The sequence below is a fragment of the Candoia aspera genome, chromosome 7, assembly GCF_035149785.1.
Source record: "Candoia aspera isolate rCanAsp1 chromosome 7, rCanAsp1.hap2, whole genome shotgun sequence".
NCBI lineage: Eukaryota > Metazoa > Chordata > Lepidosauria > Squamata > Boidae > Candoia > Candoia aspera.
The window spans coordinates 18,251,200-18,270,884 of NC_086159.1; the positions used below are offsets into that span (position 1 = coordinate 18,251,200).

The 19,685-nt window shown below is 41.5% G+C and overlaps 1 protein-coding gene across 4 annotated transcripts in view; it reads left to right on the plus strand.

The window, feature by feature from the left end:
• The first annotated feature begins 4,789 nt into the window (after positions 1 to 4,789).
• The window catches only part of DNM1L (dynamin 1 like), a 42,371-nt gene continuing 27,475 nt past the window's right edge, over positions 4,790 to 19,685 (plus strand). For 3 of the 4 annotated variants that reach the window (XM_063309458.1, XM_063309457.1, XM_063309459.1), the window contains exon 1: positions 4,791 to 5,037. In XM_063309458.1, the coding sequence (XP_063165528.1) occupies positions 4,936 to 5,037 (102 nt within the window). In that variant the 5' untranslated portion in view covers positions 4,791 to 4,935. Of the gene's footprint in view, positions 5,038 to 19,685 lie in introns of all 4 variants that reach the window. The other variant, XM_063309456.1, reaches the window with a different exon arrangement.

Sequence of the window (19,685 nt, forward strand, 5' to 3'; positions counted from 1 at the left end):
CCCCAATGCCATTGAATCCCATACAGGAAGAAGCTGGTAGATATCCAGTCAAATGCTTCCTTATTATGTTCTGGCTGACATCATTCCTGTTTCTGAAAGAAAAGCAGGTGTAAACAGAAAATCCCATGTTCTACGAATGTCGATAATTAAATGATCATGACTTTTAAAAGCACAGGAATAATTTCTCTTTGTGTAACTTACTCCCAAATCAAACTTACTTTAAGGAGGATGCCTAACTGTAATGTCTGTTTGCACATGGAAGCAGAGGGATGTGGGAGCATGGGCCCCTGGCTCCAATGGGGGGGTGTCTCTAAATCCTCCCCCCACAACCTACCTCCACCTTCTGCAACTCACAGGAGCCAGCGTAGTGAAGCAGCTGGGATGTTGTACAGGGACTGGATGAGAGGTCCAAGTCCACCCTCAGCCATGGAAGTTACAGAGTACTTTTTGGCCAGTTAGTCTCATCCCAGCCTACCTCACAGTGATGTGGTGAGGAAATAACTGATGAGAGAGTGCTAGGAACACTGCCGTTAAGTTCCTGGATGCAAAGTGGGATAGAAATCTAATAATCAGAAGAATTGCTGTTAGTATGTTAGGCAGATAGGCTACTTGGTAAATACGCCATCTGCTTCCTTCTAGAGAAAGTCCACCTCTGCCCTGATGCCCTCTCCTGCCTCTGTTTCTTACTGTAGTTTACCATGGCAGTCAGGGCATGTGATGAAAACTAAGTTCCCTATCAGTGTAAGAGGGCCAGCTCAGTAAGTAATGCAAGACCTTGTTATGCAGATCAAGGTTCAGGGACAGAAGAAGGGTTGAATGTTAAAAAGAGAAAGGGAAATAAATGAATGAAAGGATTGATGCCTGCAGGTTTATCTCAGTAACTGTTCCTTCAGACAAAAATATACAGTTCCAAGAAAAACTATGGCACCAGAATGCAGGCCATTTCCCCTAAAACATCAAGAATCTAATCCCCATCTTGCTTCCACGGTGTTTCCTGGAACCTCAATTCCAGATCCCTGTTTATCTGACTTACAGGTAGCAGGCAAACAGGTGCTCCTCCTGGGAGACAGAAGTCACCACAAGGACATAAGGTAGCAAGTCCCCCTCCCCTTTTAAAAGCTGTCCTGCAGGAGAAATTTCCTTGATTAGCCATTTGCGGGTTGGGAACTAGGTATTTTCTATGGATGAGTTCACATATGGCAAACACAAATGTGATCTGTGTGTTGTGTGAACCAAGTGTGTTGTGTGAACCTAGCCAATCAGAGTTTGTAAACCAGGTTGTAAGGATTAGTATGCTGAGTAAACACAAACCCAGCTAAATCCTTGTGTCTGAAATGCCCTGTCCAATTGAAGCTAAATTCTACTTCACGTTTTAAAATTCACTTAATTCCCCAGCTATACAAAACTAGTAGGAAAGCTGTGCTAGTCTATGGCAGCCAAAAATCAGGAGTCTGGTAAGCACCTGATCATACCTATGTATTTTATTAAAAGGCATATGCTTTTGTGAGTTACAATTCACCTCATCAGATGTGATTTAAAATATTATGCTACAATATTTAGGCTTGCTCTGCTTTTGTAAATTTTGATGCTTTTATCATGGTATAATATTTTTATCTTATTATTAAATATAAGTTTACATCAATCTGCTTTAGGATACTGCAGACACTTATTTAATTGGCAAAGGAATAATATCTATAGGGATACCTTTCTTTCTTACACTTACAGGACGATACTCAGTTCTGATCCATGGTAATTCAATGATGGTTCAACCATGGTAGTTCAATGACTGTAAATAACATATTGGTAAACTGAGGGAAGAGTAGTGCTATATACAGAGTCTGAAGCAGATTCACATTCTAGACAATTGGACATTTCTCTGGGATCAGTTACAAGAATAATCTTTTTACCAGTTAGCCTCTTAATCATAGATGCCATGGTTAAGAGGCTAAGAAAAATCCTGCCTTAGTTGGCTGGGAAATAAAAATGCTTCTGAAAGTTAACACAATCCAGTTCTAAAATTTCTATAACCCAACCCTTTTCAACAGATCTGGCAATAGAAGCTTCTGTGAGAATATTACTTTTGGGAGGTATTCAGCTGTCAAATGTCATTTGTATTTTTAATTCTTAAAAACAGAGGAATCCAATAAAAGATAAAAAGTTCCTTTTAATGAAGCCATTGTAGTTTTCTTAGCCACAATAAACATTTTGCCATTGCCTTCCAATGGTCTATAAAAATTAATGAAGCCATAAAATTCATAGTTCTGCAATCAGATTTTGGACTAAGAATAGCATTGCAGCAAGAAGAAAAGTGCTTTCCCTCTTTTATAAAATTAATACAATTTTAGGCAGTTCTTATTATCAACTTGTTAATATAAAGATTGCTAGTTTTTTCAATTTCAGAGGGAACTGTGTGGGGACAGGGTTCATGGAGAACGTGAATGTTTTTATTTTAAAAATTTACTATTTCTTTTCTTCATTCCATGAATTTTATAGGCCTGTTGGAATCTGAAAGCATCACGAGAGCAGGTAAAGCCTGATTTGACTGCCTACAGTCTCTCTCAACATTGCAACCTAAATTTGACCATTTAGATGTCATACTGTAATATGAAATCATCTTCCTTGATATTTTTCTTTTGACTCCCTTCCCTCTTCTTTATAACATTTTGCTAAAAAGATACACAGAACCTGAAAGTTCATGGAACTTTCTAATCCATCATTCAGTTCTCATTATGTGCCTCCAGGAAACCTACAAGCAGGATACTGGCACTACAACACCTTTGGGATTATGTCCTTCAGCAACTGGTGCTAAGAAGCATAATTCCTTCAACACAGGTAGGTCTCGATTAGTGCGGTTAATGAAGCCCACAAAACGGTTGCATTATTCAAATTTACACTATTCAAAGTGATATTTCTATAGAAAATAGAGTAATTGGTTCTGGCTCGAGGGAAATAGGCAATGGAAATTTTTGAACATAAATTTTGGTATATTTATAAATGAACTATAAAAGATTAAAAGAATATACTTACAACAAATTTATTTTTAACAAAGTCACAGAGTAGTTATAGAAAGCAAAATAAAAACAAAAAAATTCTAAATATCATTCCTATCTATTTTCTAGATAGATAGATCTCATAAATATTTAAAATAAATAAATCAAGTGAACAAAGGACAAGCTGGAGGATAAACTCATATCCAAAGGGTACCTATTTCCTGTATTCTGCTGTTGTTAAAAATTAGCCTCTTCTTTTTTGAATTTTCCTCGAATGGGACCTCCTTTTTCTCCATTTTGCACAGACTATTAGTGTCTTAAACCCCGACGGTAACTGTGCATGCGCTAGCCTCACATTAACTGAATCTTGAGTTGCATTAAATACAACCTGGTATCAATTTATAATTCTCACTAAACTGAATATTGCACTATTCGAATTTGCACTAACTGCCACCTACCTGTAGTTGAAACACCATGTATCTCATATGCCAAATAGACATTAATAGCCATATCCTCCATTTAATTCATCTAATTATTTCATAAAAACCTTTAGGCTATGATCCTCATCTTATCTTGTGGTAGTGAGTCCTACAGTTTAACTCTGTGCTAGTTGTTGCTTTAATCTGCATTTCTCTCTCTTCATTTAATTTTATTGGATGAACCAGTGCTCCAGTATTACGAGGGAGAAAAAATGTCCCTCTGGCCATTTGTCTTGCTACATGCATAACATCATAAACCTCCATTACTGTTATTTAAAACTAAAAGATCTTGAATGTAAGTTTTTAAAAGTGCCAGAATAAGAATGCATGATACTGAAAGCAGGTTTGGGGGGAAAAAAGTTACTTTTTATAAAATCATTCAAATGTTGTTCAATTGTTGGGCTTGGCTTCACTTATCCCAGTTCCATAAACACCATTAAAGCATGACTTGCGTTTGCCAAAGCCTCCACAAACTTGGCCACCTCACTACTAATCCATGTCACTTATGGATCCATTGCACTGGCCTCAATCTAGATTCTGGATTACAGATCTCGTTCTCTGAATCCTCTATCCCTGGAATTTTCCTGTTCTTTCCTTGAAGCCGGAAACCTCCTTGCTTCGCCAAATGTTATTTTTAAGATACTTTCAAGTAAAAAAAAAAGAAACCCTTAAGTTGCTATGCTGCAAAGGAAAACCCCAGTCTCAACGTAATTTCTAACCAGCAAAAATGGTGGGTGGCTGGAGCCACGTGGCCTCCACCACTCTCTCAAAATCTCCAGCGTGCTCCTCAGTCCCATCGCTGTTCTTCCCACTCCTTGATTGTTGCAACCCCAAATAACGGCATTTAGGAAAGCAACCGGAGACTATCTAGAAATCGCTAAAGACAACGATCCGCCAGAATCCTTGATTTTGCAATGATAGCAGGCAAACAGGGCAAGAATGACGATCTCCTCCAAGATGAACGGGCAGGAATGTTATAAAGACGCACGTGACTGTCTTTAGAAGTGACTTCCTAATTCTTAATACGAAATCCCTTTTAAATAGCCAGAATTAGAGGGAAATACTTCAGTCTTTTTTTTTTGCCAGGAAGAGAAGACCTCAATTGCTAACCCACCCCAGCGATTCCTCCCGAGCTTCCCAAGGGCAGCGCTGACTTAAAATGATAAGACACCCGAGCAGAAGCTTCCCCCAGATCTCGCCCGACTCTGGCGCGTGACGAGCCTCCGGCAGTTTTCCTCCACAGGAAGTGTGGAGTACTACAGTTCCCGCCATGCTTTGCGCCCACGCCAGCTGCGATCTCGAGACGGGAGAGCGCTCGCAGGGCCTGTTGGGAGCGCGCGGGTCGGCGGCCGGGAGAAGGTGGCGGAGGAGCGCCCTTCCCTGCCGCCTTCTCCTCCCTGCCCGTCCATTCATTGCTCCCGCTGCCCTGCCGACTGTCCGCGCCCTCCTCTCCGCCGGCCGCCGCCATGGAGGCGCTGATTCCGGTCATTAACAAGCTGCAGGACGTCTTCAACACGGTGGGCGCCGATATCATCCAGCTGCCGCAGATCGTGGTGGTCGGGACGCAGGTGAGGCAGGCGGGGCCTGGGCCAGGGTGACCTCCGCCCGGGGAGGGGGCGAACGGATGCCCTTGGTGGGGCCCTCCAGCGGGGGAGCAGAGCATAAGTGGGAAGCGGGTGCAGGAGAGATGGGCTTCTTTCCTGATGGGGGTTTGAGGGAATGAAATACTGGTCGGCCAATGCGAGTCTTGCTGTGTGTGGGGTTGGTGGTTATTATTATAATCTTTATTATTATTTAAATGTATATGCCGCCCAGCTCCCAGCGGATCTGGGCGGTGTATAAATTGTTAAAAAACGTTAATGGGTATTGCAATTGTGACTAGTATTGACAGTCTTGCAGTTGTAGGACTGTTTTAGAATAGCGTGAACGTTACTGTAATTGTATCGAAACAGCGTTTAGAGGCTTCTTGAGGTAGGGTTAGGTTTTTGTAAACAAGTGACTGGTCGTGGTGTGCTCATTAGTGGTATTAGGAGCGGTGTTGGCACAAAAAGCTTTTTCTTTCCCTCTTATTTGAACCATGTGTTATTCCCCTGGCAATATGAAGGAAGTCACTCCCAAATTGGAGAAGCCAGGCTGAGAGGCTCTTTCCAGTCCTGATGTAATTTTATAATTTGCTAGTCAAGGAGGAATTATTAAAGGGTACACAACAGACTGGTCTGACAACCTGAAGGCTGTAAATAGACAGTTTAAGCTTTTGGGATATCTCACAGAATCAGGGGCCCCCAAACTGTTCAGCTCATCAGCCCCTTCAGATTGTTCATCAACCCCCCAAACATTTATTATATGAAAATAATTTAATAAATACTACTTTAACTAATAATACTACAAATAATAACATTGACCCCTTGGATAGTCCCATGGACCCTTGGTGGTTGATGTTGACCACTTTGGGGAACCTTGCACTAAATAATCATTTTAAGGTTATTAGAAGGCCTCTTCTTGTGGTTTGTTTTGCCGTTACCCTAAGCATGGGATTAGTCATGTTTGTTAAACCATTTAACTAACAATGTAACATTTAAATCAAAGGAGAAGTTGCTTGGGAACTCTGCGATGCTGCTAAGTGTTAATGTATTCAAATATTGAGCAGGTAAAGTCCTGAGCTTGTTAAAGCTAAAAGGAAAAATGGGAACATTCTGTCCATATGTGCTAAGGGAAATTTGTAGGTCTTGGGGTCTGGCTCAGTATACACTGTCTGGAACTACTGTGCATGAAGACTTATCCTTGCAACAACCCTGTTAAATAGGTCTGTTTGCTGCCTTTTTACAAACAAGGAAACACAAGTTTAAACACATGCAGTCTTATGTAGGCAGTATATAGGTGCTATGTAGGGATTTGGAAGTGATAATGACAAATGGTGTTAACATGGCAGGATGTTAAAACACAAAATTATTCAGAGAACATTTGGATGTAGTATAGTAAACAGGGCTTGTTCTGTCAGTTGCTTGCAAGGGTGAGTAGCTAAGAAAAATATGAATGCCACACCCTGTTCTTCAGAGGAAAATGTGATGTATAAATTGTGATTGATAAGGGATGAAACTAGAGAAACCACTAGAGTAATGGTTAGCCAAGAGATCAGATCTCAGTGGTAAGAGTTCAGGGAAATAATATTGTGAAAATTAGGGAATATGAAATGCAGGAGATTAAGTGGAATTATTAATTTAGTAGAGGCTTGAAATTATTAAAACTAATAGTGTGAAGGAAGTACAGGAAATGGGTCTCAGTAATAGGCTACTATAATGGCTCTGTCTATAGGCACTTCTCACAAGAAGTGAGTTCTGTATAAATTGAATAAATCTGCATAATTATTTTATAAACTATTTCATTTATTTGCTGTGTGTGCTAATTCTGGGGGGAAAGAACTGTGAATTTCAGTGACTGACATTTTTATTTGGCCTTTTCTGTAACTTCCAGGAGGTGTCACATGAGAACCAGCTTGGTCTAGTGGTTAAGGTGCTGGGCTAGAAACCAGGAGTCTCTGAGTTCTAGTCCCGCCTTAGGCATGAAAGCCGGCTGGGTAACCTTGGGCTAGTTGCTCTCTCTCAGCCCAGCTCACCTCACAGGATTGCTGTTGTGGGGAAAATAGGATGGGAAGGAGTATTTGGTATGTTCACTGCCTTGAGTTATTTATAAAATATAATAAGGGTGGGATATAAAACAAACAAGCAAATAAATAGATAAATATGCCTTCAAACATAACTTTGTAGGTATAAGAACTAGAAACTTGATTTTTTAAAAAAGATAATTGGAAGTCTCATGGAAAGGAGTCCTGTGTGCATAACAACAATTTGAATTCTTTCATAGCATGTATACAGACCTCATTAGTAAGTATGTTGTCATGTGTAAGGGATAGCATTTTCCAGAGAAAAAATGATTTAGAGCATTTCAGTGTAACAGCTTTTATATATTTTTCCATGGTATTTACTCAGGGCTAAAATTATTAAGATCTTGCTCTGGTGCAGCTAAACCTGTACAGTGAAAGGTTGAAGATCTCAGTCCTCGTCTCCCAGAAACTTTCTAGATTCATACCCTCCCTGACCTGCTCCTTGGTAGTTATTGGTGTCTATCTGCTGCCACCTACCTTTCTTTACCTGGCATCCTTCCTCCAACTTTCTGCATTTCTACGTTGAATGCTTTCACCAATTGCCAATAAAAGAACCTCTCCTTATGCAGCAGTCTCAGCAGAGCAGAACAAGATGCCTTTCAAGGCTTCAGGTGTAACAATTACATCATTATCAGAGAAACTGACAAAGGTGGGGCAGTTGTCATTAGGAATTAGGTGGATTATGCAAAGGAAGACAAGAAATAACTCTCCAATACTGCAATCTACCAACCAACATCTCTGCTCAGCTGCATATCAAAGAGAATTAGACAATGTGATGAAAGAATTTCCTAAGGACATACAAGTCTGCATCTACATGGAGATATCCTAGGAGCCCTGACTAGGCATCTTCTACTTACTTCCCCAAATACATAAGCCAGGCACTTTGGGCCATCCCACTGTCTCAAGTATTAGAACTATCACAACTGGAATATCAGGTTTCAATGACTCTATATTCAGATCTTATGCCACCAGCACTCCTAACTATATAAGAGACACCACATTTCCTAAGAAGACTGAACTCTGTGGGCAATCTCCCTAACCACAGCATTTTAGCCACCATGGATGTTGATGACATCAACATACCCCACAGACATGGACTTTAAGCCATCAAGAATACAGCGATACCAAAACAGCACGCCTTGAAGCCAGTCTGTGTGATGTTGTACTCACCCATAGTTACTTCACCTTTGGCAGTAACATGTACCTGCAGATCAGTGGCACAGTCATGGGCACACAAAGCTCGATATGCCAATGTCTTCTTGACTGACCTAAAACAACACAAATGATTACCCCTTGAAGCCCCTCTTTACTTGATGACATTTTCATCACTGGACCTGTGGAAATAAATATCAAAGTCTATCATGATTTCAGTGGCTTCCACCCAACCATCAACATCAGCATGCTCTATCTGCAGAACAAGTCCACTTTCTTGATGTTATGGTAAAACTACCCAGTGGGTGCATGGACACCACGCTATATAGGAAAACTACAGATCACCATGCAAACCTATATATTTCCAGATTCCGCCCAGAGAATACCACTAAATCTATTATCTAGGCTCTACATTGTGGGTAGTCCTTGACTTAGGACAACAATTGGGACCGGAATTTCTGTTGCTAAGTGATGTGGTCATAAAGCACAACTGTATCACTTAGCAATGGCAATCCCTGCGGTCCTGGTTGCTGTTGTTAATCAAATCTAGTGGTCATTAGGCGAGGCAACTTCCTGCCAGCTTCCCACAACCAAAGTCAGTAGGGAAGCTGGCAGGAAGTTGCAAGTCCTGGGCTGGCAGATGGGTAAGTGGCTGCTGCAAGGTGGGGGAGAGAAAGTAGGGGAGGATCGGGGAAGGTGTGTGGGAGGGTCGGGGAAGGTGTGTGGGAGGGTCGGGGAGGGTGCGAGGGGTGGGCAAGAGGCACAATGTGTGCTGGAGAGGGTATGCACAGGTGTGAGGGAAGGTCGAGGAGGGTGCACAAAGGTGCAGCGCAGGTCAGGGAGGGTGTGAAGAGGTGTGCAAGTAGCCGGTGTGGTGCAAGCACAGAGGGGCTGGGGGAAGGTGCATGGATTAGGGAGATTTACCAAGCAACTTGCAACCTTTCCTGCTAACTTCCCCATTTCTGGGGAAGCCAGCAAGGAAGGCTGCAAATGATGATCACATGATTGCAGGGTGCTGGAAGTGGTTGTAAGTGCAAACTGGTTGCCAAGCGCCCAGAACACTATGACTGTGGGGGTGCTGGGACAGCCAGAACTCTGAGGACCGGTTGTAACCACCATTCGTTCAGTGCTGTCATAACTTTGAATGGTTGTAGCTCACAGCTCAAACTACTCGAACACATTAATAAGCTATAGCTCATCCTGGATAATGACACTGCAGTTTCTCAAGCCCTTGGTGCACACAGAGTCTAAAGCAGATTCTCACAAGCAACAAGTAAGAACAGGACCATGATGCTAACATGGAAACCAGACTCTGCAACAAATGCAGATGTCTACTTTGCCTCCACATCTGCACCAACAGCACCATCACAGGCCCCAACAAGTGCACACATAAGGTTAGAGACACCTTCACATGCTACTCCTTTAATGTGATGTATGCTCTCATGTGCCAGCAATGTCTCCCTGGATTCCTTGCAGGACAAATAGGGCAAACTTTGCACACACATACCCCACAAAAATTGGGTATAGGTTTGACATCAGGACTTGAAACAATATCAGAGCATTTCAGTCTCCCCGGATAGTCTGTTGCAGACCTCAAACTAGTCATTTTGGAAAAAAGAATCTTCGACAGTGCTACTGAGCAAGAGATTGTTGAGCTCACATCAAAAGGTTTCAGGCTGTCTCAATAAACAAAGTGGGTTTTACTGTTGTTAATTGATAAGGCACTTGTAATCTGTCCTAAGTGTAACCTGCATCTGCATCACCAACCTGTCTTCTCCTCTCTTCCCCTGCCTCAACCTGATGTAAATCAAAGAGCAGTCAATCCACTGTATGCGTTTGATGAAATGAGCTGCAGCTCGTAGATGCTTATGCCTTTTAATAAAATTTACTAGTCAGAAAGCTGCTACCAAACTTCTGATTTTGGTCCTCAGCTTCAGTGTTCAAGATAGGGATCCCAGAGCCTCTTTGTCTCTGGCAAAAGCAGGTAAAAAGATAAAAAATAATCTTTAACTCCATCTTCTGGCCCTTTTGGCTTTGAGACATGTGACAAGGGAAGCAGCCCTCCCAACTTTGGGGAATTAGACCAAGATCACAGGTTACAATAAAATAAAATAAAAATTATTAAAAATCAAGAGGAAGAGTTAAACATTTGTTATAACTTTAGATAGCTATGTGCAAAAAACAGTCAGTAGTGGGGGGAAAAGGAATACAGTGCTCCTAAAAGCACAATTACCACTCATAGGAGAGTCACCCAGAGAAAAATATAGGCACTGATGTCACACTCTGGGCAGATTGCAAGATAGTGGTTGATCTGCTAAAATTATAGAAGCAACCATGATGGAAAGAAGTGTTAGTTTGTTAAAACCAGGCAAGGACTGAGCTTGAATACAGACATTAATTATCTCAGAAAAGAAATTAACCCTGTGTACACACAGAACAAAGGAAAATAAAACAGGGTGTCATTCTTAGCTAACTTTTTATTTCTTTAAGGAATAATGAAATCCTGGAACAGATAAGACCTCTGTACCAATTCTTCTTAGAATGTCCTCCAGATCTTTTGAGGATTCAGTCAGCTAATTCTAAGGATTTTTCCCCACCTGGGTTCCAGCTTGATCTCTCTTCCCTGAGTATCTGTTTTGTTTCACACAACAACGGATTTTTCTATTAATACAAAGGAAGGGGGTGGGGTTGATCAACCGGCATTTGTAAGCTATTGTGTGCATATTTCTCTCTTAATGATATGAAGTCAACCCAGGAGAGTGAATATGGATTTAGAAGATCCTCAGTTTGCTTGGTACATAAGTAACAATCTCAAATATTTTGAAGGTGGCATGGCATCACAACAGATGTCATTAAGATTACTGATATGGATCTCATAATTGTTTAGATGGTTTGAAATTTTCTCTATTCTGGTGTCTTCAAGATATTTTAGGATCACAGTCCTCAGGATTCCCAGCCAGCAGAGTCATTGATCCAGTCTACACCCAGTTTCCACGTATTCCGACATCAGGCTTTCCACCACTGGAAAATGCAGTTGCAGAGGTTGAAGGGAGAAAAGGAGCAGGAATCTGATGACACATTTCCTTTTCTAAAGCTAAACTTACCTTCTGGCCTCTGAGATGCATCAGGAACCATAGAATTCAGGCTAAGTGACATTGCTAATCAAATGCCACTACAGAGTTTAAAACGTGTCTACTTTATCATGTTAGCTAATAATGGCCTACAGTGTACACAAATTACATCAAAGATTTCTGATTCTGCTATTACATATTATAAATGGAAAAGTCGATTAAGCACTGTTCATATTTGATGGATATGTCTTTTTTTAAAAGTTATTTCAGTCCATGCTGTGGTAGTTCTGCCAAGTCACATTTCCCAGAAGCCCTATCGTCAGTGGCCAGTGATGAGCACTGTTGGAGTTGTAGGTCTGAATTCCCACACTGGACATCATTAGTTGTGGGACTTAATTTAGCGAAAATGTTTTAACTGTAGGATATATGAAGCATACTGTAAAATACAGGTCTTCCTTGAGTTCCCTTGTTTTCTGTCTGTCTTCTAGGGCCTGGATCCTGACTGTCCAGTCAGAATCAATTAGATGAACACTTAACTTCAATTCCTCTTTGCTTTGGTTTGTCTCATCCATCCTTTTCTGCCACCATATCTTGGTGTTGGTACTTGGTTCCTTGCTTTCCTCCTGCTTTTAGGAAGTCTTATTATAAAAAAAAGTCTCCCGCAATTTGAGAATGACACCTCCTATGTTGTTGTTTATTCATTTAGTCGCTTCTATGCTAAGCAAATGCTTGGCAAAGCTGCTGGAGCTGGTTAGCTACTCCGAGGTGTAGGAGGAACCAAGCAAGGACATCTGAGTTCCATACTCCAGTTTCTTATGATGTCAAATATGGCCAATGTTAGAACGTTGAATGATAGTATGGCTCAAAAGATTATCAGAGTAATGATAGCTGATAATGTTCAGAAGTTTATCTGGATTTGGGAGGTTTGTAATCAAATTATTCAGAGACTGTGTTGTTGTTTATTCGTTCAGTCGCTTCCGACTCTTTGTGACTTCATGGACCAGCCCACGCCAGAGCTTCCTGTCGGTCGTCAACACCCCCAGCTCCCCCAGGGACAAGTCCGTCACCTCTAGAATATCATCTATCCATCTTGCCCTTGGTCGGCCCCTCTTCCTTTTGCCTTCCACTTTGCCTAGCATCAGCATCTTCTCCAGGGTGTCCTGTCTTCTCATTATGTGGCCAAAGTATTTCAATTTTGCCTTTAATATCATTCCCTCAAGTGAGCAGTCTGGCTTTATTTCCTGGAGGATGGACTGGTTTGATCTTCTTGCAGTCCAAGGCACTCTCAGAATTTTCCTCCAACACCACAGTTCAAAAGCATCTGTCTTCCTTCTCTCAGCCTTCCTTACGGTCCAGCTCTCACAGCCATATGTTACTACGGGGAACACCATTGCTTTAACTATGCGGACCTTTGTTGTCAGTGTGATGTCTCTGCTCTTGACTATTTTATCGAGATTTGTCATTGCTCTTCTCCCAAGGATTAAGCATCTTCTGATTTCCTGACTGCAGTCAGCACCTGCACTAATCTTCGCACCTAGAAATACAAAGTCTTTCACTGCTTCTACATTTTCTCCCTCTATTTGCTAGTTATCAATCAAGCTGGTTGCCATAATCTTGGTTTTTTTGAGGTTTAGCTGCAAGCCAGCTTTTGCACTTTCTTCTTTCACCTTCATCATAAGGCTCCTCAGTTCCTCCTCGCTTTCAGCCATCAAAGTGGTATCATCTGCATATCTGAGATTGTTAATGTTTCCTCCAGTGATTTTAACCCCAGCCTTGGATTCTTCAAGCCCAGCATGTCGCATGATGTGTTCTGCGTACAAGTTGAATAGGTAGGGTGAGAATATACAGCCCTGCCGTACTCCTTTCCCAATCTTAAACCAGTCTGTTGTTCCGTGGTCTGTTCTTACTGTTGCTACTTGGTCGTTATTCAGATTCCTCAGGAGGCATACAAGATGACTTGGTATCCCCATACCACTAAGAACTTGTCACAATTAGTTATGGTCCACACAGTCAAAGGCTTTAGAATAGTCAATAAAACAGAAATAGATGTTTTTCTGAAACTCCCTGGCTTTTTTCATTATCCAGCGGATATTGGCAATTTGGTCCCTAGTTCCTCTGCCTTTTCTAAACCCAGCTTGTACATCTGGCAATTCTCGCTCCATGAATTGCTGAAGCCTACCTTGCAGAATCTTGAGCATTACCTTACTGGCATGTGAAATGAGTGCCACTGTTCGATAGTTTGAACATTCTTTAGTGTTTCTCTTTTTTGGTATGGGGATATAAGTTGATGTTTTCCAATCTGATGACCATTCTTGTGTTTTCTAAATTTGCTGGCATATAGCATGCATTACCTTGACAGCATAATCTCGCAAGATTTTGAACAGTTCAGCTGGGATGCCGTCATCTCCTGCTGCCTTGTTATTAGCAATGCTTCTTAAGGCACACTCAACCTCACTCTTCAGGATGTCTGGCTCTAGCTCACTGACCACACCGTCAGAGCTATCCCCGATATTGTTATCCTTCCTATACAGGTCTTCTGTATATTCTTGCCACCTTTTCTTGATCTCTTCTTCTTCTGTTAGGTCCTTGCCATCTTTGTTTTTGATCATGCCCATTTTTGCCTGGAATTTACCTCCAATGTTTCTAATTTTCTGGAAGAGGTCTCTTGTCCTTCCTATTCTATGGTCTTCTTCCACTTCCGCGCATTGCTTGTTTAAAAATAATTCCTTATCTCTTCTGGCTAACCTCTGGAATTTTGCATTTAATTGGGCATATCTCCCCCTATCACTATTGCCTTTTGCTTTCCTTCTTTCTTGGGCTACTTCTAGTGTCTCAGCAGACAGCCATTTTGCCTTCTTGGTTTTCTCTTTCTTTGGGATGTATTTTGTTGCCGCCTCCTGAACAATGTTGTGAACTTCTGTCCAGAGTTCTTCCGGAACCCTATCTACTAAGTCCAGTCCCTTAAATCTATTCTTCACCTCCACTGCATATTCCTTAGGAATATTAGTGAGCTCATATCTAACTGATCTGTGGGTCTTCCCTAATCTCTTTAGTCTGATCCTAAATTGTGCAAGAAGAAGTTTGCGATCTGAACTACAGTCAGCTCCAGGTCTTGTTTTTACCAACTGTATAGATGTCCGCCACCTTTGGCTGCAAAGGATGTAATCAATCTGATTTCGGTGTTGTCCATCTGGGGAAGTCCATGTATAAAGCCGTCTCTTAGGTTGTTGGAAGAGAGTGTTTGTTATGCAGAGTGAGTTGTCTTGGCAAAATTCTATCAGCCTGTGTCCAGCTTTCTTTTGTTCTCCCAGGCCATACTTACCTGTAATTCCAGGTGTCATTTGACTGCCCACCTTAGCATTCCAGTCTCCTGTGATGAAAATAACATCTCTTTTAGCGTGTTGTCCAGTAGGTGCTGCAGATCCTCATAGAACTGCTCTACTTCAGCTTCTTCAGCATCTGTGGTTGGGGCGTATATTTGGATCACTGTGATGTTATATGGCTTGCCCTGAATTTGAATTGAGATCATTCTATCATTATTTGGATTGTATCCAAGCACTGCTTTAGCCACTTTACTATTAATTACGAAGGCTACTCCATTTCTTCTGTGGTCCTCTTGTCCACAGTAGTAGATGTGGTGGTCATCTGATGTGAAGTGGCCCTTTCCAGTCCATTTCAGTTACCTGATGCCCAAAATGTCTATCTTTAATCTTGACATCTCACCAATAACCACATCCAATTGGCCCTGGCTCATAGATCTTACATTCCAGGTTCCAATGGTGTGTTGATCCTTAGAACATCGGATTCGCCGTTCACCACCAGTACCGTCGGCCGCTAGCCGTCCTTTCGGCTTTGAGCTAGCTGCGTCATCACGCCTGGGGCTAGTTGAACTCATCCTCTGTTCCTCCCTAGTAGCATTTTGACCATCTTCCGACCTGGGGGTCTCATCTTCCGATGGTATACCAACATATCTCTGGTTGTACTGATCCATTTAGTTTTCACGGCAAGAATACTGGGGTGGGTTGCCATTACCTTCCCCAGGGATCGCATTTAGTCTGACCTCTCTGTCATGACCTTCCTGTCTTGGGTGGCCCTTCACGGTTTAGCTCATGGCATCATTGAGGTGCTCAAGCTCCAGCACCACGACAAGGTAACGATACTTTGCTGAAGGACACCTCCTATACCTTGATGGAATTTTTGGGCAAGAGGATGGAAATATTTTGTTATTGCCATCTTCTTGGATCTTTTTTTCCTGCTTCTCAAGCTGGTCTGGAGCCCTGGACAATCTTGGTGGCTTCCCTTCCAAGATCCTACCAAGTCAACCCTGTCAAAGCTTTTTCTGGATAACACAAGATTGGCTAGGTTTTGCCATCTGCCATGACTTTGTTTATAAAATGTGTTACAAGCATAGTAGTAACCTGGATCCAAAATTAGATTTCCTAACAAAATGCACCAAAAAGTAGTTAGGAGAAGCTAATTCTTAACTGTCCCCAGCTGAGTGGCCTACAAATTTTGGAGATTGAAGTCAAAGACATCTGGATATCACCAGGTTGAACATTGGTGATTCATTCAATGGGTGGCTAGTTTGCCTTGGCCAGTAATGTCTTATGCTTACTTTAAAATTTTAAGCAAGATAAACTTGGCCTTTATTTAGAAATGTTTACATTAGTCCAGCTGTTAGAAAAGCATGCCACTGCTTGTGCCTATATAAATAGGCTCGGTGTTATCTACTAATCTTCTAAAGTGAAATTAGAGATAGGATTTATAGGCCTCTGAGATATAATTTTAGTTGGGTGAGGCACTTTTATCCTTTGCCAAATGCGTTTACCCAAATGCATTTAGCCAAAGAAATGTGGCTTCTGTTGCATTAGAGGTAGAAATGTTATGTAGGTTTTCTGTGTGTACCCTGACATAAAAATGTAATAAACCTAGAAAGTCAGAAAAGAAAATAGGACAGGTAAAAATGAATAATTTTTAAAAGTAGTTACTTTTTTCATCAAAATCCCCAACCCAAAACCTTAAGAGAGTTTTTAAAGTGGTAAATGTGGACTCATGTGAAGACTGATTTATTTTATTGGCAGACACTTATTAGTAAGTATGTAAAGGATTGTAGACTTAGCATAATTTAAAAACTAATTAGTAACAGGTTAATGCCAGCAACTGAATTCATATATCAAACACATTGAGTTAAAACATGAGTTCTCTGCAGAAGGAAAAACAGTATAGCTCTTAGTTTTAATGAAGGGATCTTCTTTAGAATCCTTATGCATATATAGAGGAAGCCAAATCCATTGAAATCATTAAATATAACACGAGTTGCATTTTAAAAACTGCAATGCAAAGCAATGTATGTCAGTTATTAAAGTTAATTAGGATATATGTTTGTTTAGAAAATTTGTGTATTACAAATGGAAAATAGTTTAAATGGATGATCAAAGTAGGTACTGTAATCACATTGAAACTGGGTTCTCATATTAATCCGCCCAGAGTCCCTCTTTTGGGGGGAGATGGGCGGTAATTAAATTTGAATAATTATTAAATAAATAAATAAAATCCATCCTGAAGGAGAACCTTGGCTTAATTATTAAGATTTTCTGACCCCAGCCTTTAGTTCAGTCATGCTAATTAGGAAGTTGTAACCCAACACCTCTGGGGGTTAGAGTTAGGGTCTTTCTCATGTCTTTCTCTCTCTCTGCTCTGGTCTGCCTTTTATTTCAGGTTTGCCAGTTAACTTTTTAAATGTTTGTTGATGTTTAGTAAATATCGAGCTATATTTTTGCTAACCGAGCTGAGTGGCCTGTGTGCTGGGACTGACTGGGAGTGTGCTAGAGGCAAACTAATTGGAAATTACCCATAGTAATTGTCCAACAGGTACGAAGGGCTGGTAAGCAGGTAGGCTACATTCACAATGTACTCTGGTGCCAGTATTTAGTTATTTTCTTTAGTCATTTTTACACAGAATTGGAAGGAAAATTCTTAGTACAGAAGGTAACAGTATTGTTTTACTCATCTACTTTTCTTGGATAGCCAGATTTGGTGTATTTAGCATTTATCCTTTATAAGGCACTTTTTTGTTATAATAGCTCTCTTTACAACAACATTGTAGGAAAGGAACATAAAACCGAAATAGGCTTGTTCATAAAGCAAAGGAGAAACTTTTTTTAAAAAACTTGGTTCTGGATGGCTTAGTATACAATTCATCTGAAAGAAGAGGTCATCTGAAATCTTAACAGTCTGCCTGGAAGATTTGTGATACCATCACTTGGCAGAAGTGCCCTATTGCATTGCATATTGAACAGAAAAAACCATCTCTTCAGAAAGAGTAATTGGCACAAATCTGACATTAGAAATGGCAGTATTCAGAAAAGAAATTGAGAATATTTAGCTCTGTATTTGAGAGAAATATCAAAATAATGATATTCAAATACTTGAAAGAATGTCATGCAGAAGAAGGTCAAGACCTGTTCTTTATGTTCCAAAGTGCAGGACACTGCATACAGGTAGTCCTCACTTAACGACAAATAATTCAGCGATTGTTCAGCATTATAACAGTGCTGAATGAATGGTAGTTATCACCGTTCCTCAAAGTTACAGCTGTTGAGTGCCCCTGCAGTCACATAATCAAAATTCAGGTGCTTGGCAGGCCTGGATTTATGACGACAGTGTGTGCTTCAACTCCCCGCAGCCACTCATCTCCCTCCCATCTCTGCCTTTTTGGCCACCCTGCACTCTGCCGCCTCACAAGGGGCTCACGAAGGCCTCGCACAGCACCGACAGCTGCCGCCTTTGCCCAGGGAACCGCTGCCTGCACCACCGCCCTGCCTCCTCCACTGGCCCCATCCTGCTGCCTCCTCCCTGGCTGGGCCTGGCAAGCTCCCTTTGGCAAATGAGATTCTGCCATGCTTGCCACATGTGTCCCAGGGCCATGCCCTTGCCCAGCACCTGGATCCTGGGCCAGCAGCAGGAGGAAGAAGACAGGGGTAGGTGGCGGGGGAGTGCAGGGTGACCAAAAGGGCAGAGATGGGGGGGGGAGAGGTGGATGGGGGGAGTTGGAGTTGGAGTTGGAGTGGAGGTACACATGGCAGGGTGGCAGAGCCTCGTCTGCCGAACGGAGCTCGCTAGTCCTGGCTGGGTAGGAGGCAGCAGGGCAATTCACACAGGGGAGGAGAAGTGTGTGGTCCTTGCCTAACAACCACAACTGGGACTACTGGGACTGCCGTCGTGAAATGGCAAAGTCATGTGATGTTTCATCTAACAGCTGCTTCACCTAGTGATGGAAATTTCAATCCCAGTTAGGGTAGTTAAGGGAGGAGTGCCTGTAATGGGTTTAAATTAATGGAAGACAGTTTCTGATTGAAGGTTAACAAGTAGGAGTGGTTTGACAATAAAACAAGTTACCCAGAGAGGTCACAGTCTTCCGTTCAGTAGATATAGGTGTTCAGGGGAGGCTACACGGCCATCTGTCAGGGATGCTCCGGTGTGATTCCTGCTGTAGGTTCTGTTCTGTGACCCGTTCAGCTTTCTAGGACATTAAGGTGGTAATTCTTGAACAGAGAAAGTTTAAAGTGAGATTTCAGTCTGAAGTACAGAGCTACTTTGGCCTGAACCTGGGCCTAATTTTCTTTGTGATGTACTTAGATTAACCAGCAAACCACAAGAATATCTGTGATACCACTTAGCAATTTTTAATGAATAATCACTATTAAATAAGTGTCTCTGCTTTTTGAAATCAATTTCTCTCTCATTTTCCACCCAGCCATTCATACTTCAATATTTTTGTCTCAGGATAGCACATCATTTAATTTATCGAATGCAGCTGACTTGCAGTCCGTGAAATCCTGTACCCTAATACAGGTGGGGTGGTGGGTTATTTTTTTCCTGCAACAGATCAACATGGCTGCTCCTCTGGAAATTTCTTATTTCTGTCTGTATCTTGTCTCTGCAAGATAGCCTTGTTCCTGCTCTGGTCTGTGTATTGGGAAAGAAGTGAGTAGCTTCTGTGTAACTTCAGAATGAAATGGACATTAATTAGCTATTGATTCTTTACATCCCAGAGAATACTGTAATGAAGAAATGTGCAATGGATACAGTCAAACTGCATTTGATAATATACCGCAGGACCACATTGTGCTTTGTTGGTTTGTTTTTCACATATTAAGCATAAATGTACAGTACTCATTGTGGGTGTACATAGTATCAAGAATGTGACTTCTGCTTTCTCTTTCTTCCTGGTATGGTTTCCTGACCGTTGATGAAATCTAGTTTTGGAAACTGGTTTTGTTGATAACTGTTCGGCATTGATGAAACAATGGTTTAATCCATTCACACTGCT